Here is a 22,259-nt window from a genome sequence, read left to right as displayed (position 1 = left end):
AAGGACATAACATCAATGAGACAGATAAAGGATGAATGAGGCGTAGTATTACACGACCTTGAGAAAATGCTGAATAGGTGGTGGGAGTACTTTGAAAGCCTATTGAATGAGGAAAATGTACGAGAGAAGTATGAGGATGGAGATATAAATGGAGGAACGACCCAAACTATTAGTAGGGAAGAAGTCGAACACGTGATGAAGAAAATGAAAAATGGGAAGGGCCTAGGGACAGACCAAATCCCAATAGCAGCGTGGAAAAGTCTGAGAGAACAGAGATCTGATATTCTCTGGGATCTAATGCAGAAGATCTGGAAAGGAGAAAGAATGCTGCATGCGTGGAGAAGCAGTATACTGGTTCCCATATATAAGGGGAAAGGGGATATCCAAACTGTGGCAATTATAGAGGGATAGAACTGATGTCCCACGCAATGAAGATCTGGGAAAGGATAACTGAGAAGAAGTTGCGTCTAGAAATTGAAGTATGTGAAGAACGGTTTGGATTTATGCCGGGAACAGGAACAACCGACGCAATATTTGCACTAAGGCAACTGATGGAGAGGCACAGAGAAGTACAAGCCGAACTACATATGGCTTTTATCGATCTTGAGAAGGCATATGACAGAGTGCCGAGGCAAGAGATATGGAGATTTCTGAGAAGTAAATGCCTGCCAGAAAAATATATCAGTGTGGTAGAAGACATGTATGAAGGTGCAATGACACAAGTCAGGAACAGTGCAGGTACAACAAAGGCATTTCCAGTGAGAGTAGGACTAAATCAGGGATCTGCTCTCAGCCTATATCTTTTTGGCCTTGTCATGGGTTTTCTAGTCAAAGATGTGAAAAAAGAGGCACCTTAAAACATGATGTTTGCCGATGATGTTGTAACCTGTGAACCCACCCAGGAGGCACTTCAAGACAAGCTTGAACAGTGGAGAAAAGCTCTAGAGGAAAGGGGAATGAGAATTAGCAGAGTGTAAACAGAGTATATGTGTACAAAGGATGCCAAAGATCTATATATCAACCTGTAAGGAGAACAACTGACGCTGGCCAATAAATTTAAATACCTAGACTCTTAAAAGCAAAGTGATGGAGGACTGGAGGCCGAAATACAGTACAGGATAAATAGTGGATGGATGAACTGGAGGAAACTGAGCGAAGTACTGTGTGATAAGAAGGTTAGCTGCAGAATGAAAGAACAGCTTTACAAGTCTGTGGTGAGGCCTGCGATGCTGTATAGCGCAGAAATTTGGCCAATTACAAGATCCCAAGATGGAAGTGGCAGAAATGAGAATGTGAAGATACATGAGTTGGGTGATACGAAAGGGTAGACTAAGGAGTGAGTACATCAGGGGAAGAGTGAATGTGGGGCCCATAGGGATGAAGATCCAAGAAAGTAGCATAAGATGATATGGACATATACAGAGAAGAGGGGAGTACTACGTGAGGAGAAGAATTGAAGATCTAGAAATCGAAGGACCAAGGAGAAGAGGAAGACCGAAACTGAGTTGGAAAGACAAGGTAGCAGGGGACCTACGGGAGAAAGGATGGCTCAGAGAAGAAGCACTAGATAGGCATTTATAGAAGAGAAGGATCCAGCAAAGCAACGCCAGTCCCACATGACGTGGGAAAAGTCTGAGATGATGATGATTACGATGATGATGATGATGATCTTCGTTCTGTCTGAGCCTGAGCTCCTTCCCCAGGAACGTCGTCGTTCACTGGACGCTAAACCAAAGCTCCCTTCCTCCTTCACCGCAGATGTGACAACTGTCAAATCACATTAATTGAAATGTGTCATTTGATCTAGTCTCAAATTATATTTCCTTTTGATACATACGGGCCATATTCGGAAAGAGGAAATCATTCATTCAAACATCGTACAAGAGAGTTGGAAAATAAATAGCCACAGCATATTCACTTTAAGAAATGAGCCTCTCTCCGACGATAAAGTGAAATCTGAGAGAGCTGCTCCGGTAGACACTGAATATTCAACTTGAAGATTACTCAGTGAGAGGTTTACTCGGAAGAGGAGTTGCCAAAACTTTATAGCCTGTTGCGGGAAAGCGCCTGATGACCAGGCTACCCGCAGTACGTCCCTGATTCGCAGAGCTGCCGTCTTTGGTTTGTACGTCTGTTATAATGAACCCATCTACGTCCTGGACAATATCTGTCTACATTCTTTTCTGTTACTCAAATGGCAGATGTTGTATTAACAAACGTATTTCTAGTACACAAAAGGAGTGTTTCTACATAAATATCGTAAAATTATTCTTGATTACCTTTTGCTAGGTAATACCTTTATCGTTTAGTTTTGTAGGTACTCAGTCCTTATCTGGCGTCCACATGGAGTTTTGACACAATAGGAGTTCAATATAAACCCGAAAATGAACAAAACATAAGTGAATGAGATGAAAAGTAATATAATTTTCAATGTTTTACAGAAGTGAAAACATAGAAAACATCTAAATCTACTTATTAACCAAACAAGCCTTGGTATAGTCCGTGATGGAGGTACTTTACACCAGTTTCATTCATTTTCTGTCCTATATTATTTTCGCACTGAGCGAGGGAAAAATTACTGCATATCTGCCTATGTCAGCGCCCTAATCTCTCGTACCTTGTTCTTATGTTCCCTAACCGAGGCGGTTGCAGTATAACAATCGCAGTGTCCTTCGAATACAGATTTTCTAAATTTAGCCTAACGCGTTTCGAAAGAATAACGCCGTCTTCCTTCCAAGGATTTCCATTTGCCTTCCACAAGCATTGTGCTACATTCCCACTAGTCATTACTGCCAGAAACATAATTATTTGGGGAGATTGTAACAGCTGGATATTTCACAAGGGCATTGCAGGTGGACATGTACACTTCATACACAAGACGCGAATGTTCTTTCCATTCAACTTGTGTCTTCCGTGGCCGTGTCCGTTCGCAGAAGATATCGCACAATCGTAGATACGTTGACTCAAACGTGGATCGCTAAAAATGACTCACAGATTGTTTGGCTATTTGCAAAAAAATATTCAAATCTTTTTTAGCAATGCCAATTTACATTTCTTTCGATAACAGTTCTTTTGGAATATGTACCACTAGTATTCACGATCAATTTGAGTAGTATCTACACAAAACTGAAATAAAAAATAATTAAAATCAGTGCCTGCACTACGTACGGTTTAAGAAGGAAAAAAAGGGCGCACCACGAAGCAATTATCCGAACGACGAGTCCTCCCTCGGGCATGGGTGTGTGTGTTTGTCCTTAGCATAATTTAGGTTAAGTAGTGTGTAAGCTTAGGGACTGATGATCTTAGCAGTTAAGTCCCATAAGATTTCACACACATTTTTCATCCGAACGCAACGGAAATCTGTAGATCTGATTTACATGTACAGACAAAGAAATGATTACAGTTTCAGAAAAATTGGATAGTTTATTAACGAGAGAGAGCCTCACAAATTAAGGAAGTCACTAACGCGTTTTTCGACCTCTGCTCCTAATGCAAGTAATTATTCAGCTTGGCATTGATTGACAGAATTGTTGACTGTCCTCCTGAGGAGTATAGTGACAAATTCTTTCCAATTGGCGCATTAGGTCCTTAAAATCCGAAGGAAATTGGAGGGTCCTGACTATAATGCTCCAAACGTTCTCAAATGGTTCAAATGGCTCTGAGCACTATGGGACTTCCCTTCGGAGGTCATCAGTCCCCTAGGACTTAGAACTACTTAAACCTAACTAACCTACGGACAAGACACACATCCATGCCCGAGGCAGTATTCGAACCTGCGACCGTAGCGGTCACGCGGTTCCAGACTGTAGCGCCTAGAACCGCTCGGCCACTCCGGCCGGCAAACGTTCTCAACTAGGGAGAGATCCGGCGACTTTGCTGGCCAGGGTTGGGTTTGGCAAGCATGAAGAGAAGCCGTAGAAACTCTCACCGTATGCGGGCGGTCATTATCTTGTTGAAATGTAAGCCAGGATGGCTTGCCATAAAGGGCAACAAATCGTGGCGTAGAATATCGTCATCGTATCGTTGTGCTGCAAGGCTGCCGAGGATAACCAAAGGGTAGTTGCTACTAAAAAAAATGGGACCCCAGACCATCACTCCTGTTTGTCGGGCTGTAATTTCATCGTCTGGAGTCGAAGCGTCTTCAGTGATGAGTCCCACTTCGAACGAAGCCCCGATGACCAGCAAAGACATTTCTCGGGAGGCCCCAGGCAGTGGTTGCATTCCAACCTGTCTCCTGCCGTACCAAGAGTGATAGTCTGCGGTGCCATTTCATTTCATTTCATAACACGACCCCTTTTGTTGTCACCCTTACAGAAAAGCGGTACGTCGACGATATTGTACGCCCTACTTGTTGCAATTTATGTCAAGCCATTTTGGGATTATATTTCAGCAAGATAACGCCCGCCCGCACACGGTGACAATTTCGACTGCTTGTCTTCATGCTTGCTAAACCCAACCTTGCCCAGCAAGATCGCCGGATCTCTGCCCAAATGGGAACGTTGGGAACATTATGGGCACCATTCTCCATCCACCTCGGCATTTTGACGATCTAACGTGTCAATTGCGCAGAATCTGGCACTACGTCGCTCAGGGGGACATCCCACAACTTTGTCTATCAATGCCAAGCCGAATAACTGCTTGCATAAGGGCCGGTGGTAGTGATTGCTCAATTTGTGACGTTCTTTGTCTTGAATGAATCATCTAATTTTTCTGAAACTGTAATCATTTGTTTGTCCGCACATGTACATCACATCTACCGATTTCCCTCTCCTAGGGGTAATTCTTCCGCAGAACTTTTTTTTTTTAAAAAAAAAAGAAAAGCTTATGTGAGCCTGGGCGCTGCCCACAGCGCGCCGGGCGACAGCGCCTCCTCAGCTGCTAGAAATCGCGCCACGTGATGTGTGATATTGCTCGGTACCGTCACACACTAAAACACACATTGCCTATTGTATGTCTCGGTACCAGAGGTAGTAGCGCATCATAATAGTATCCCCGTGCCCATGACAGCGTATTTCCACCATTCTGATGTCCTGATAGAAGCACTTAACTTGTTTCTCAATGATATCACACAAATTATCTTGAAATGAATAGAGATGGCAGTTCAGAACTGATTCTTGAAACTCGTCATACAAACGTTTTGCATTTCTTGGCAAGAACAGAAATATAACATAGCTCTTTTTTCTACTTAATAACTTCCTTGAACGATACCAAAGCCCCCACTCCCGCAGACATTTTTGATTCCAAGTTGGAATCTGACATCTTTTTTCGAACGTCAGGTCCAGAAAGCACACCACCTTTCAATTTCGCTCGTAATGGATGAAAGACGTTCTTGCAGAGATGTCTGAAACTTTCTCAATATCATTGGACTAGCAAACCTAAAGAACTTTTCATGTTTCAACAATTTTCTGAGACCCTCAGCACATACCTTATACGCCGCCAACGACATATCCTGATTACTAACTTTATTTCCATCTGCACTTTCTTTCTTTCCCTCGCGTCATTCTTGGTCTCAAACTCACCACAAATGTAGGAATATTGAAAACAACGTTTATCTCTGAAATTAGTAACAATGTAATATTTTAAAATATTGGGTGATAATTGTATAAGAATAGTGATTGAAACGTTTTCCTTATCGTATTAGGATTCAGCGTACTGAAAACTACAAGAATAAGGCACCTCCATCAACAAATATTTGGATTAGTATTGGTGTTCCATAAATAAAATTTCTTTATACAACAAAAAAATTCAAGATATTTTTTTCAATTCCTTATACAAGATGTGAGCAATTTCAAAGTTTATCATGCTTCAGCCCCCAAAATCAGCTTTTTAATATGTGAGATGGAACTACATACTCGTATGTGCTCATAAACGTGGTTGTAATGGTCGTGCGTAAGAGAACTTTCCTTGAAAAACGCAGAAAATGAAAATTATAGAATCCTATGAGCATAAACCCCAAGAATAGTGTTACGATACGTTTTTTTCTTATTTATTGCCATTATTTTCCGACGTTTAAGCATTAAAAAAAGGCATTGCCTAATCGGGGTAAATCGTCACATTATTCAGGAAAATGACTTATCCTGCCCCGCGCCCCTCCAGATAGCCGAGCGCGTGAAAGCTGCGCATCCCGGATACCTGGAGACGAACCATCCACGGATCGAAGCCACCTCGCGCATTAACGAGGGCTGGTGGGCTAAGCACCGTAGCTGTGTTTTTAGGCGGTTTTTCACATTCAAGAGCTGCTACCCACGTCCTACCCTAGATACACGTTTTGCAAACATTTAGAAAACGTTATAATGCTTGAACACGTGATTTACTGTAGACACAGTGAGATGCGGTGCGTGAATTCCGTTCCAGAGGGACAGGAGGTGGCGTCAGAAACGGTATCGAGCCACCAACATAATACTGCCGACCCTGTAGAGAAACAGAATAAAGCATTGAAGAAGAAGAAGATCCAAGAAAACAATTTCCTTTAATATAGTAATTTTACAACTGCTACTTTACACGTTGTAGTGCCGGGTTGTTATAATTAATGTGCAGCTACTCACCGACGTCCACCTTGGGCTGTAGTTATAGTATGGCAGCGAAACTTGTAAGATATTCTAATGCGTTAATTCGGAACCGAACTACACTGGAAAAAGCTAGTTCCAATTTTGGCCACCAGGTGCAAACCTCGCACTGTGACTGCAAAAAAGATGTACAGAAATGTTTTCATATATACTGGATTAGGAATGTGATACGGGCAGCAAAGGTCATACAAGTGAGAAAAGCATAATGTTGATTTTATCATTAACCGCCGCTTACATAGTTTGTCACTTATGAGCGCCAGAGGTGAGATGCTATACAGCGCCAGATATGCGTCTGGTGCCCAATATTGGAACTAATTTTTTTCCAGTGTAAATCGGTTCCGCATTAACGCATTAGCATATCTTACAAGTTTCGCAGCCCACACTGGTCCTCCGTGAGTAGCTGCACTTTAATTACACCAACCGATAGTTGTGATTGGTGATAGATGTAGTTGTGAATGATAGCTTTGTTGTGTTTTGCATGCAGACTAAACGTAACGAGTGACTCAACAACCAGAACTTCAGTTGGAAAAGGCTTATTACGGTGGTGTTGTTTGTGTGCCTGCAGTGGCGAACGGGCGGCGGCCGCTCCCATGACCGACTGCAATTGGAGTTCCGGGCTACGCGCTGGTCGCTGGTTGTGCCCGCTGTGGCCGCCATGCGCCAAGTGGGGCTGGCCCTCTGGGAGCTCCTCCAGGAGCTCGACTCCCACTTTCTGGAGGAGTACGCCGTCCAGCGACGAGTCGGACGCCAAGGTAGCGCCAGCAACAGATCCGGCAATGCTCCACTCACTACGCGATCAGGAGTACAGTCTAAATTTTCGTAAAAAATGTCTATAGGACTTTCAGCTATTAGCTGTTTATTCCAGTCAAAGTCAGTTTCGTTATAGCTGTATTTTATTTAATTTTGATGTTATTTCACAAGTGTGACAATCACTTTCAAGACAACATTGTCTCATCTAACAGGTATCTGAAGACGAGACAATGTAGTCTTGAAATGAATTGTACATTGTTATTGTTGTCGTTCTGCTCGTCAGCCCAAACACTGCTTTCAGGCAGCTCTCCACGCCACTCTATCCTGTGCAAGCCTCTACATCTCTGGGTAACTGAAACTCATCATTCTCGCCTTAGACGGGTGAATTGTGACCGACCGACTGCCATCTCATCCTCAGCTGAAGACGTTATTTGGATGCGGTAAGGAGGGGTAATGATGAAGAAGAGGCTGAACTTTAAGAGATTCGTCAGGGCGAATTAATGAATGAAAAAGTGGGATACGGAAGTACTAAGGATTGAAGAGATACGCTTGATATTTTCTGCGGAAGAAGAATAGAGATATCTAAAAAAAGGCAATCACGGAAGTTAGAAGGAAAAACATAGGTACAAGGAAGGTACCTGCGAAGAAACCACGTGTAACACAGGAAATACTTCAGGTGATGGTCGAAAGAAGGAAGTAAAAAAAAAATGTTCAGAGAAATTCAGGAATACAGAACAACTCACTTAGGAACAAGATGAACAAGAAGTGCGGGGAGTCTGAGACAATATGTCTCCAGGAAAAAATGTGAAATCGAAAAAGAAATGATTCTCGGGAGGACTTACTCGTAATATAGAAAAGTCAAAACAGCTCATGATGAAATTAAAAGCAAGTGTGGTCACATTAAGAGTGCAAAAGGAATTCCACTGTTAATTGCACAGGAGAGAGCGAATAGGTGAAAAGAGTATATTGTGGCCTTTATAAGTAGAAGGAGTTGTCTGATAGCGTGATAGAAGAAGAAACAGAAATTGGCGGATAAGGTATCGAGTATTATAATTTAAAAGAGTGTTGGACGATTTAAGATCAGATAAGGCAGAAGGGATGGATAACATTCCGTCTGAATTTCTAAAATCATTGGATGAAGTGGCAATAAAACGATTATTCACGTTGGTGTGTAGAATGCATGAGTCTGGCGATATGCCCTCTGACTTTCTGAAAAAATCACCCACACAACTCCGAAGACTGCAAGAGCTGACAATAACTATCGCACAGTCAGCTTAATAGCTCATGCATCCAAGTTGTTGACAAGAATAATATACAGAGGAATGGAAAAAAAAATTGAGGATCTGTTAGATGACGATCAGTTTGGCTTTAGGAAAGGTAAAGGCACCACAGAGGCAGTTCTGACGTTGTGGTTGGTAATGGAAGCGAGACAAGAAAAAATCAAGCCAGGACTATAGGATTTGTCGACCTTGAAAAAGCGCTCGACAATGTAAAATTGTGCAAATTATTCGAAATTCCGAGAATAATAGGCGTAAGCTGTGGAGAAAGACGGGTAATATGCAATTTGTACTACAAGAACCAAGAGGAACAATAAGACTGGAAGACAAAGGACGAATTGCTTGGATTAAAAAGGGTGTAACACTGGGATGTAGTCCTTCGCCCATACTTTTCAATCTACAAATCGGACAATCAATGACGAAAATAAGAGAAACGTTCAAGAGTGATATTGAGATTCAAGGTGAAAGGATATTTATGATAAGATTCGCTGATGACGTAGCTATGTTCAGTGAGAGTGAAGAAGGATTACAGCATCTCTTGTATGGAATGAGAACAGAATACGGATTGAGAGTGTAAATCGAAGAAAAACGGAAGTAATGAGAAGTAGCAGAAATGAGAACAACAAGAAAGTTAACATCGGAATTGGGGATCACAAAGTAAACGAAGTTAAGGAATTCTGCTACATCGGAAGCAAGATAATCCCTGATAGACTGACCAAGGAGGACATAAAAAGCAGACTACTGCAAGCAAAAACTGCATTCTGGCCAGGAGAAGTCCACTTCTATCAAACCAAGGTCTTAGTTTGGGAATAAATTACTGATAATGTACGTTTGGACCACAACATTCTATGGTAATGAAGCATCGACTGTGGGAAAACTGGAACAGAAGAAAATCGAAGCGTCTGAGATGTGGCGCTATAAAAAAAATATTGAAAGTTAGGTGGACAGATAAGGTAATAAGGTAGGGAGTGAGGAGATTCTCCGCAGAATCTGCGAGGATAAAAATATGAGGAAAACACTGACAAGAAGAAGGGAAAGATTGTAGGACATCTGTTAAGACATAAGGGAGTAATTTCCATGGTACTCGAGGAAGCTGTAGAGGCGTAAAAACTATAGAGGAAGACAGAGATTGGAAAACATCCAGCAAATCAGGACGTAGCGTATAAGTGCTATTCTGATATGAACAGGTTGACACAGGAGAGGACTTCTTGGCGGGCCGCATCAAACCCGTCAGAAGATTGATGCCTAAAAAATAAAAAAAATGGATGTGCGTGGGGGTGAGCCTTTGTCGCGGCTTTGCAGACCTTGGAGCCGCTAGCACCCGGTCACGAAGCTCCTCAATCGGCATCACGAAAAATCACTGGCAGTATCGGGAACTAAACTCGTGCCTTCCGAATGGCAGTCAGCCACGCTTACCGCTCAGCTGCGAAGGAGGACTCTGAGCAACTACTACGATACACATCATTTGAGCCTGTTTATTCCATTCACCCTTTTATATCCCACTACAACTGTTACCCCCCCCCCCCCTCACATTTCCTTCCGCAAACAAGTTGACGATTTCTTCATGTCTCATAATGTGTCTACTCAGCTGATCCTTTCTTTTAGTCGTGTTGTGCCATAAATTTCTTTCTTGCTCAGTTCGAAATAGTACCGCTATAGCTACTCTATCTACCCATTTAAACTTGAACATTCTTCTGTAGTACCAAACTTCAAAACTGTTATTCTCTTCCTCTCTGAAGTGCTTATCGTTCACGTTCCGCTTCCTCGCAACGCTACACTCCAGACAAATAACTTCAGCAAAGACTTCCTAACATCTGAATTTATATTAGATAATAATTCCTCTTTTTCAGAAATTCTTGTCGTGCAGCATTTTATACCCTCTCTCCTTCGACCATCATCGCTTATGTTTCTTCCCAAATAGCAAAACTCACCTACTACTTTCAGCTTCCCATTTTCTAATCAAGTTCCTTCAGTACCACCTGATTTAATTCGACTGCATTCCGTTAACATTGTTTTACTTTTGTTGATGTCCGTCTTATAAGTTAATGAGATGAATATGAAAATAAAATAAAAAATACAGCTGTAAGGAAACTAACTTTCACTGGAAAACAGTTTAAGTACTTCATAGAAGTGTGATACTCATTTGAAATTATTGTACCTACAGCGTTTTGACCATTTATTTCTCGTGAAACAGACTGAACTTCTCGTTTTTATCCTAGTTGGTGCTACGCGCGAGGTAGCGCATGTGTCAAGACACGTTGAAAACGTTCGGGAGAAACTTGCTTGAAATCCCGCCTTGTGGCTACCGAGATTTAGGTTCTTCATTTTTTCATAAATCTTCTTTGGTAGGTTTGCACCTTATGTGACTATCATTTAGAATTTCTTCAAGTAAGATCTACTGTTGTTAATATCTTCACGATATGTCAAATACTACAGAAATGTAAGGAATTCGGAACTGATGCACATCAGCTCCTTATAGACTTCTCTCACACTATAACAGTATTGACGGAACGAAAATAAAAATTGAGATTCTTAATAAACTGATCGCCTTAGTGAAGCTACTATGGAAAATACCCAGATTCAAATTAAGATACAGGCTATTTTATCAACTACTGTGACCACAAAGAAAGGAACAAGGCAGGGAAATTCTTGATCCTGTCCTCTGTTTAATATAACTTAAGGAAAGAGATGTGGACATGAATTCATGAGGGACTGTCATGTACAAAGCAGTTCAGATGCTGCCGTATTCAGATGGTATTCATGAAATTGCAAGAACGCCAGGAGCAATGAAAGAAGCCATTACAAGTCTTGAAAGAGCTGCTTGAAAGATGTATCTGCACATAAATAAAGGGGAAAACTGTAATATATGTATGTAACTAAGAAAGATCATCGTAATGAAAACTCCCATTCACAGAAATTCATATACATTTGGTGTTGCGTGTAGTTTAATTCACCTTGGATCTGGAATAAACTGTAAGGACAATTCAACGCCCAAATTCAAAACCGATTATTGTTGGCCAACAACTGCTGCCATTGTCTCAAAAAACATCTAAGATTCTATGCAGGAAAACTTAAGTTATGATGTTTAAAGCTTTAGTGAGATGAGTGCGACCGTATGGTGCTGAAAACTGGACACTAACTAATTTCGGTGAAAATCAATTTGGAATATTTGAAAGGAAGATCTTGAGACAAAATTTTGAGTCAGTGAAACAAAATGATATCTGGAGTAGGAGATTCAACAATGTATTACAAATCTATATAATGAACCGGACACTGTCAGTTGAATTTGATCAAAAGGGTGGAATGGGCAGGTCATGGTGTTTAGAGCTAATGACAGAATGCTTAAGAAGATGTAAATGCATTGCCTGAAGGGGCCAAGAGGGTTGGAAGATTGAAGCTAAGGTGGGAGGTAGGTGTCAGGGAGGACATCGGAAAATGGCAGGCCAGAATCGGAGTAGTTCTACACTAAGCAGGAAATAACGGAATAATGTGCTACGAAGGGGAAGGCTTACGAAGGGCTGTCATGCCACCGATGATAATTTTTCGATAAAAACTTCAGACGAATAACGCGGTTGTTCCATAGAAAAGGGCACGACCGTTACTATACTCTATCCTTCTCCATTCTGAGTTTTTGCTCTATCTGTAATTACCTTTACATCGTCTGGACCTTAAACGCCAAAACATCTCTCCATTTAGTAATCTATCTCTAGTAATCTCGAACTGGATGCGATATTGAACTAAAAATACGTTACCAATTTCTTCACTTATTTTCTGTCTCCTTAACTATAGCTTCATCTACAAAATTAGTCTCCGATCCACACTAAGTATTTGGCAGAGGGTTCGTAGAACTACTTTCAGAGTATTCTTGTACCTTTCCAATCTCGAAGAGCACATGGTAAAAACGAACACCTAAATTTTTCCGCGCGAGGTTTGATTTCTCTTATTTTGTCACGACTGTCATTTCTCCCTATGTAGATGAAAGTCTACAAAGTACTGTGGTGTTCAGAGGAGAAAGTTAATGATTGTAATTTCGTGAAAAATCTCCCTTTTAACAACTACCACCTCAGCTAGATCATCATATCCATGACATTCCAGATGGCCCCCTTTGAAGCTTTTCGATGTCGTCCATCAATCGTATCTAGTAAGGATCCCATTCAAGAGGACAGACAAGTGTCGTGTAGGCAGTCTCGCTAGTAGAATTTTGCACCCGCTAAGTGTTCTGCAGTCTTTGATTCACCTTCCCCAAAACATTTTCTTTCCAAGACTCGCTTCCGAATGTACTCTACTCGCAGTGTAAAGTAACTTCTTCTTCAAATCATTCAGTACTTGGATTAATAATTGTTTTGTCCTCCTCAGCTTCCTCATCTTATGCAATCTTGCATTACAGATAGGCTATTTTTCTTTGTCTTTTGCATTACGGATACGATGTTTTGCTTTCTCTGGTGTCTCATTTCAGTTGTGACACTTAGATTTCACAAAAATAAAGCTATGACCACCCAAAAAAATTGTCTGAACACTGCGGTGCGTTGCTGATTATGAGCCTTTCAGAGTCGTATGCAGTATTATCTGGTATGGGAACAGGTCAGCGCAGACTGTTGGAAGGAGCTCTAGAGTTTGTAGTGGAAGTTTACTCATGGCACAGATTAATAAATTTCCCGCATGGGACAAACTTGAATTATATGATCCCCAGCACCTGCTTTAGCTGTGCTTTGTGACATATTCTGGTGTCCCTTTAAACACGCTCGTACCATTCTACTGTACCAACGTGCGCCGTGATTCGCGAGTTTATGCGACCTTTTCTCCTGCTTTCAGCGTCCACCTACTCATGCTAACCACAGTCTTTTATGACGGCCAGTGAGTACAAGCAGAGTGTTTTGCGATGACTAGCGTGTCCTGTGACTAGGTGGTGACTATTGGTAGTACGATCGCTTCAGGTGAGAGGCGACGTTATAATTCAGAATGAAACGTTATCAACGATAAGATTCGGCGATGACAGTACTATTATCAGTGAAGGTGAGGGAGAATTGACGGACCTATGTAATGGAACGAACAGTCTAATGAAAACATACTGTGGATTGTGGGAAAATTGAAGTAAGACTAAAGGAATAAAGAGTATCAGAAATGAGATTAATTATAAATTTAGTACCAGAACTGGGGATCACGAAGTAGACGAACTTATTCTGCTATCTTGGTTGCAAAATAATACATGTTACACGAAGTAAGAAGGGAACAAAAAGACTATGAGAGGAAAAGAGAGCATACCTGTCGAAAAGAAGTCTACTAATGTCCAATATCAGCGTTAAATTGAAAAAACATTAACGTGATTGTAGGTTCTGAGCACACCATTTTGCATTTTATAAAAGTGCATCAAGGACTATGGGTAAACCGGAGCCGAGGAGAATCGAAATTTTTGCTACAGAAGGATGTTGAAAATTAAGCGATTCGATAAGAAAGAAGTGAGGACGTTCTCCGCAGAATCAACGAGGAGAGGAACATGTGGAATAAATTGTCAAAAAGAGGAGCAAGGGTGACGGGACATGTGTTAAAACATCAAGAAATAACTTCCATGGTAGTTCAGAGAGTTTGGAGAATAAAAACTACAGGGAAGACTGAAATATATCCAACAATGAGGATAGTGGGAACAAGTGCTACACTGAGATGAAGAGGTTGGTATAGGAGAGGAATTCATGGCGAGCCGCATCAAACCAATCAAAAAGCGATGACTCAAAATGAAATGCTGTTTCCCGGTTGATATCGTCCAGCACTAAATAGGCGACTGACCTGCAGGGTGTTCACCATCCTCTTCGCTATTACGGTCTGCGGTAATCTACTTTCCCATCATTACCACTACGTAGTTGGCCGAGGCGTTTCAAGCAGCAGTGAGTATCCTGGAACCGAGGTACTTACGGAAAATCCTTCACACGGTGGCACGTGTAAGGTCCAGTATCTACCCAGTCCCGAAGACGGAGTGTCCAATTCATCGGTCACGTAGGAACTTCCCTCGAACAAATGTGTCGATATCGCTGTTCTGGCCTCGACTCTGACTCAGAAAGCCACTGAAAGTTCTCTCGCCATCCCAGTCACGTGATCAAGTCATTTATTCGCTTTATCATTAGGTCCAGCTAACTGTAATTCAGTTTCTTACATGTGTAATTGACCGTAGATGAAAACGTGTCTGAAGTGCACCCCTCCAGCAAAAGTACACTGTTTGCCACTAAAATCTGCAACACCACGAATGCAGCTTGTAACAAACGTCAAATAGGCGTGCAGCATGGAGTACGGCCTGCTAAATTCATGGATATGCAAATGAGTAGCGTTCCAGCGCAAGCACACAAACTACGTAGGCGTAACACCACCTGCTTTTGTATACGTGAAAGATTACGCAGCTAGTTTCTCTTTCGGAAATCGCATTTGAATGTTGTTTCTTTGAGAGGTGATAGTGTTATGACTCATATACGTAGGAGAAGTATATAACAGTACGTGACAGAATTTGGCAGCGACTCTATCGTGGCTTTCGAGATTGTGGTTCATCATTCCGTAATACTACTGCCCGAGTGGGTCGTGATCCCACGATTGTCGTGTGAATATGGAATCTACGGATTCAGGTGGAACACACTCAACGCCATTCAACGGCCCCCGCGACTAGCGCTGCAGAGGACGTACGTAATGCTTGCGCGGACAGGTACGATCGCACAGCCTCGTAACGTACGCTGAATCAGAAAATGGGCTTGGTTAAAGTAAGGCACCGTCTGCAGCATCATGAAATGTTGCAGTTTTCCTAGTACACACATGCACGCTGACAGTGTTGTGCCCAACGATGATACCGGGCACGTGAGAGACACTAAGTCCTTTTTTCCAAACGAGTTCCGCTTCTGCGAACAGAAACATAGTGGAAGCGTCCGAATTTAGATGCCCCAAGGAGGCTGAACGCTGCCAAATTGCATTCCTCGTCATCATTCGGTCCAGCACCACTGGATACAGCGTGTAGCTGGTAAATTGGACAGCAGCGATTACGCTTATCACTTTTAAGGCCTCTGGCTATGCTGTATCTTCGAAGTCTCCTTTCAACGAGATAACCCAAGACGGCATGTTCCCGTTTCTCCTACTTCCATACGAAGGATGTGTGACTGTTACCCTGGTCAACACCTTCCCCATACTGGCTCGCCATCTTTCGCTAGCAACTACGATTGATGAACTACGTCGCTGAGTTGAGACAGCAAGTAATGACATACCCAGATCGCACCTTGTACATTCCCAAATCACATACAAATACTGTGGTCTTCCGCTATATGGTATACGCACATCAACAAAATTTTTATATTAGCTGTCGTTCCTAGTGTTGCAGTTTTTATGGTCAGCAGAGTATTTCAACTGTTAGTATTCATACACCATAGAGATAGTCAAAACAGTATACCAATCACACATGTTCGTACGGAAAAACGGAAAAGCTCCTCGGGTTGGGTGTTTTTTCGCAAGTTTTTCGCTGAAAACCCAGGCACTTCTAAATGCATGTGAAAGAAAGAGAAAACCTGCTGTTGCATTGCAACGCGTCTTTTGTTTGTAGCACTTGGTGCTCGTCCTAATTTCGTCTCGAGTATAATGACGCTTCGCACTTGCGATCGATAAGAGAGTTAGCTCGAAAGGTGTTGCTTTCAGTTTGAAACATAAATGGGGCATGCCTTATAAACAGCCTTCTCTACCATAAAGGAAGTATGAGGACTGTGCTACAAAAACGTCCAATGGTATCATTCTAGGAAATATTAAGGGGAAGGAAACGAACATCACAGCGGGTAATTATAGGTGTCACTTTATATCTCGCACGTTCCGACGTGCGTGGATAATAATCAGGACATACGCTTGCCACTTATAGACCGGAATGATTGTCATACAACAATGAAGTTACAACCTTACGTGGAGAAAGGAAAACATGTATACAGCACCATTAATAATAGCCATATCGCATCTTCTGTATCTACATCTACGTACAAACTCTGCAAACAACTATGTGTCGTGTATAGCAAAAGCTTCTTCCCACTGTAACACGTATTAGAATTTTTTCCTGTGCCATTCACGTATAGAGCGCGAAACGAATGCTGTCTATATAGCAGCTAAGTGACCTTATCACTTGTGCCTTATTCCCACTACTGCCAGTTTAAACGTTTCCGTGTCTCGATATTAACTATATATAGTAAAAATTTTATGACTTCTGTGTTGAATTTCCTCTGTCATTACGTTTCGAAACGTTTTGCTTGCATGGAGTTCCTCGATGCAATTAATTAACTTCCATATATTTGTCTACACAGCTGTAATTATTTAATGCAATAACCGCTGTGTTTGAAAAATCCGAGTAAACTTTTTATCGTAGACGTGAGCGCTACACTCCCATCTGGTGAGTAAAGCAGACTTTCAAAATGCTTTCTTTCAAACATGTGGAGCATTGCCTCGTACTGTTTACAGCATTAGTATGTTGGTTGAATGTGTGTCCATTGCCAGAAACATCTGACTAAAAAATTAGCTTACTTTGAAATTATCAAGTTTCCCAATACGAGTGTTAGAACTTTGGAAAATACGTAATAGATGAATGTAAACTTTTTATTTTTAAAAACGTAATATCGATTGTTACATAGGTACAGTATTATGTGCATGCGGAAGCTGTTTTGATTCCTTTGTGACGTAGTACGGATCGTACTTAAGCATCAAAACAATTACTTCACTTTCAAATGCTCAGAGGGTGCTATGTTCGTTCTAGTAAACGAGTGAACGCGAAACACTTGGTTATAATGTAATAAGACTTCGTCGCGCATGCAAAATCATTTTTTATTCCATATAATCTTTTAGAGAGCTGCTTCTCGTGAAGTTAAGCATAGGCCTGTACCAATATTTTTTTTTAAATTACTGCTCAGCGAAGTAAGAGATTGCAATTTACAACGAAGAATGTAGCATAGTACACATATACTCGTAGTTACCGTCTTCCTCATTCTGTTCTCGTAAGGTTCAGCGATTATATTCACCAGAAGTCACCAGAATAAGACGACCCGATTCAGTAGATACACGTGATGTTTTGTGAAGTCATACTACGAATAAAAGTATGGCTCTTGTCAATACCACCTTAAGGGTTGCAAATGAAAGAAAGTATAACTTTTAATAGTTGATACTAACTTAGAAGTTATCTACGGAATATTCGCTGCCGTTTTACTCGAAATTGTGCTATCGAAAGTGTAAGGTATTTGCAATAATTGAAGAACCTTAAAACTTGAACTATGTTCCTTGTAAATCACAAGCAGATTTCTTGGCAGACACTGCTGTCTCTTGCCTTGTCCGTTCAAAACAGTTTCACGGCATTGATGCTCTAAAACTGCCTGAAATTACACTAATGCTGTATGGCAATCAAACAAATGGAACAGTCATGGAATTCGCATCTCCAATTCACTCTGGGTAATTCAAATAAAACTAATAACCTGAAAATAAATGCTATACTTTAACACATGGCAATTCAGGAGAAAATGACATAACAGTAGAAGCCGTGTCAGGAAGAGAGATTAAAACTGCAGATTGCTACTTTATGTGATTAATTGTCAATTTTTAACGTCGTTTCTTACCACTCACGAGATACTCGTAGGATGTCCCTTTGGCAACATATGTAAAATTTACTTACAACTGAATGAAGACTCTGTAAATGTCTCAAAACCAGCGGTACAGCATTCTAATGAAACGTACCCTGAATGTTGTATCAGTCGTTGTGGTCGCTTTTGTACGCCTCAGCTGGGATTATTGTCTGTGAAAGTGTTTAAAGACTGAATCCCACAGGCAAGAGGCTGTGTCAAATATGTGAGCGCTCCAATCTGCAAGACCAAGAGATAAGTGGTCGGATTAAACAGGGCTAAAGCAAAGATGCGTTCTGCCTTATTGTTCAACCTAAATACCGAAAAACAATGACGCAAATAACACAAAGCTTCGGGAATGAGATTAAACTTCAGAGAATATTAAGATCAACTGAAGATGTTGCTTTCTAGTGAGAGTGAGAAGGAATTACGGGATCTTTTGAGTGGAATAGCGGTATAAAGAGCACAGACTACGGAATGAGAGTTAACTACAGACAGAGGAATTAATTGGGAGTAGCAGAAATGAGATAATCGACAAACTGAACATCAACACTGGGGACCATACTGTAGATGAGTGAGTAAAAGGAATTCTGCTACCTTGGAAGCGAAGTAACCCATGACGGACAAGAAAGGAGCATGTAAGAAGCGCAGTAGCAATGGCAAAGAGGGCATTGCCCACTGATGGAAGTCAGCTAGTATAAAACATATACCTTAATGTGTGGAAGAAGTTACTGAAAATATAGGTCTGGCACAAGAAATTGCGCGTAAGTGAACAATGAATTGTGGCAAAATTGGAAAATATGAGGATCTCAGCATTTGGGACGTAGTGTGATAAGGAAAATGCTGAAAATTAAGTGCAGTAATAAGACAACGAATAAGAAAGTTCTCAGCAGAGTCGGCGAAGAAAGGAATGGTGGAAAACTCTGAGAAGAAAAGGACAGGATGATGGGACGTATGTTACTATCAGTTAACAACTCTCATGGTGATAGTGATAAAATTCTCACGAGCTTCCAGCCGCGTCAAGTAGTTTACAATCCTCTGCTTCCGGCCAAATACACCTCAGCCATTATCGATTGGTGACTGTCTTTTGGTTGTTTTTACTGTCCTTATATGCTTTCTTTGACGTCACCAGTGCTCGCTGCATCGCCATATAAGGTAAAGTTTTCCTTAGGTGTCCGCAGCGCCTGCTTCAACCTTCCGATGGCCGGGTCCCAAGCAGTGGTTAGCTCCAGACTACCGTCTTTATTGGGGGAGTTGTCACAATTTGTTGTCACTGTTGCTTTTTTTTTAAAGTGTAATAACAGATGTCTCGTCGAATGCAACATGACGTCCGTTTACCAGAGCATGCTCTGCTACCACTGATTTCTCAGGGTAACGAAGGCGAAAGCATCTCTCATGTTCTACACACCGCTGTGCAATAGTACGCACAGGCTGTCCGAACTGTCCACATCAACACGGTATTTTATATACTTCTGGCGTCCTGAAGCCTACATCGTGTGTCACAGACCTCATTACTTGTTGAGGTTTTTTTTCATGGTATTATAGTGAGGTTGTTGTTGTTGTGGTCTTCAGTCCTGAGACTGGTTTGATGCAGCTCTCCATGCTACTCTATCCTGTGCAAGCTTCTTCATATCCCAATACGTACTGCAGCCTACATCCTTCTGAATCTGTTTAGTGTATTCATCTCTTGGTCTCCCTCTACGATTTTTACCCTCCACGCTGCCCTCCAATACTAAGTTGGTGATCCCTTGATGCCTCATAACATGCCCTACCAACCGATCCCTTCTTCTTGTCAAGTTGTGCAACAAACTCCTCTTCTCTCCAATCCTATTCAATACTTCCTCATTAGTTACGTGATCTACCCATCTAATCTTCAGCATTCTTCTGTAGCACCACACTTCAAAGGCTTCTATTCTCTTCTTGTCCAAACTATTTTATTGTCTATGTTTCACTTCCATACATGGCTACACTCCATACAAATAGTTTCAGAAACGACTTCCTGACATTTAAATCTATACTCGATGTTAACAAATTTCTCTTCTTCAGAAACGCTTTCCTTGCCATTGCCAGTCTACATTTTATATCCTCTCTACTTCGACCATCATCAGTTATTTTGCTCGCCAAATAGCAAAACTCATATAGTGAGGTACTGAAAAAAATTATAGAGGACGAAAGAGATTTGAATATGCCCCACAAATAATTGAGAGTGTTGAGTGTAAGTGTGGCTCTCAGATGAAGAGGTCGGCACAGGTGGGAAGTCGTGGTGAACCGCGCCAGACCAGCCTGAAGACCAAGAAAAGAGTGTTGGCTGACATTTACCGAAGAGTGTTCCCTGTTATGTATAGCCTTTCCCTCCTTCAGTAACGCGAAAAATCTTAAAAATTCCTTGATTTTGTTGCTAAACAATTGTACCTTGTCTGCAAGTATCTCACGCTTCGGGCATTTAAGAAATTGTGGCAATGAAAGTTCTAACACTCCTGCTGGGAAACCTGTTGTACAATGTATGCTGTTAAGTTAGAGATATTAATAGTTGTATATGTTGCACATCGCATGGGGCTCTGCCATGGATCCACAATGGCGTGTATTGAATGGTTGCAGCAAATATTTTCTATGGGGTTGACGGAACTCACATTGTGTGTGCAGCAGGTAGCGGCACGGAGCGAGGCTCGTGCTCCACCTGCTCAGGGAAGTGCCTCCCCCCCCCCCCCCTACTCACCCACTAATGTTACTGAGGCGCCGCCATACAGGAGATGCACAGAAAGCAGTAGACTTGTGCGCCGGTGTTCCTCCAAGCGCCTCCCTGCAGCCTGCCAGACACCGGCGCGGCCCGGCCCGCCCCGCCAATGTGTTACTTCGTTACCTGTCGCGGGCACAACAGACGACGTCGGGCTGAGTTTACACGAGCACGCCGAGACGGTGACGCGCGTACGTTCAGGTCGCTGCTGCCGCTGCAAATGAAGCCGCCGGTAAAAAATAAAAAAAAAAAGAACAGGGGAACCCTCACTCGCTGCTGCTGCTGCCGCCGCCGCCGCCTTTGATTTTCTGTGGAGGCAAATTTAATTTGTTGCGCCAGCTTCCCGCCCTAAGCGTTCCATTTCCCATCCCGTACTCTTTCCACTTTGCGATCGGCGCGCCGTCCCTTCTGATTTTATGTATGTTTTCCCTCTCCCTCCCCCTCCGTAACACCACTCATGTGCCACTCTGGCGCGCGCGTCTACTCTATGAGACACATCTGTGCTTTCGCGGGTGGTCTTAAACCTGCAGCCGTGCTACAGATGTCTCCCGCAAAAGTACGAGTGCATCCAGGAGTGAAGAGACACGAAAAAATTAAGAATTGCTCAAGAGGTTGCGATCTTATTCACAGTTGAGGTGTGTTGCTCTAGGCTTTCAGATGGACTACTTGTGAAATGGTTCTCGGGTGAGTCGTGGAATGTCGTTTTGAAATCTCTTGCCCCTTACATAGAATATAACAGCAACCAGCCACTATTAAAAATACTATTTATTTACACTACTGGCAATTAAAATTGCTACACCAAGAAGAAATGTAGATGATAAACGGGTATTCATTGGACAAATATATTATACTAGAACTGACATGTGATTATATTTTCACGCAATTTGGGTGCATAGATCCTGAGAAATCAGTACCCAGAACAACCACCTCTGGCCATAATAATGGCCTTGATACGCCTGGGAATTGAGTCAAACAGAGCTTGGATGGCATGTACAGGTACAGCTGCCCATGCAGCTTCAACACAGTTCATCAAGAGTAGTGACTGGCGTATTGTGACGAGCCAGTTGCTCGGTCACCATTGACCAGACGTTTGCAGTTGGTGAGAGATCTGGAGAATGTGCTGGCCAGGGCAGCAGTCGAACATTTTCTGTATCCAGAAAGGCCCGTACAGGACCTGCAACATGCAGTCGTGCATTATCCTGCTGAAATGTAGGGTTTCGCAGCGATCGAATGAAGGGTAGAGCCACGGGTCGTAACACATCTGAAATGTAACGTCCACTGTTCAAAGTGCCGTCAATGCGAACAAGCGTCAAGGGTAACCGCAGCCATG

The 22,259-nt window shown here is 42.1% G+C and overlaps 1 protein-coding gene across 1 annotated transcript in view; it reads left to right on the top strand.

Annotated features, from left to right (window-relative positions):
• Positions 1-22,259, top strand: part of LOC126237096 (1-phosphatidylinositol 4,5-bisphosphate phosphodiesterase epsilon-1-like) — a 428,615-nt gene that overhangs the window by 177,784 nt on the left and 228,572 nt on the right. The window contains exon 4 of the mRNA XM_049946900.1: positions 7,132-7,318. Within this exon, the coding sequence (XP_049802857.1) occupies positions 7,132-7,318 (187 nt within the window). The remainder of the gene's footprint in view (positions 1-7,131; positions 7,319-22,259) is intronic.

The sequence above is a fragment of the Schistocerca nitens genome, chromosome 2, assembly GCF_023898315.1.
Source record: "Schistocerca nitens isolate TAMUIC-IGC-003100 chromosome 2, iqSchNite1.1, whole genome shotgun sequence".
Classification (NCBI taxonomy): Eukaryota; Metazoa; Arthropoda; class Insecta; order Orthoptera; family Acrididae; genus Schistocerca; species Schistocerca nitens.
This window is presented reverse-complemented; position numbering and strand designations above follow the sequence as displayed.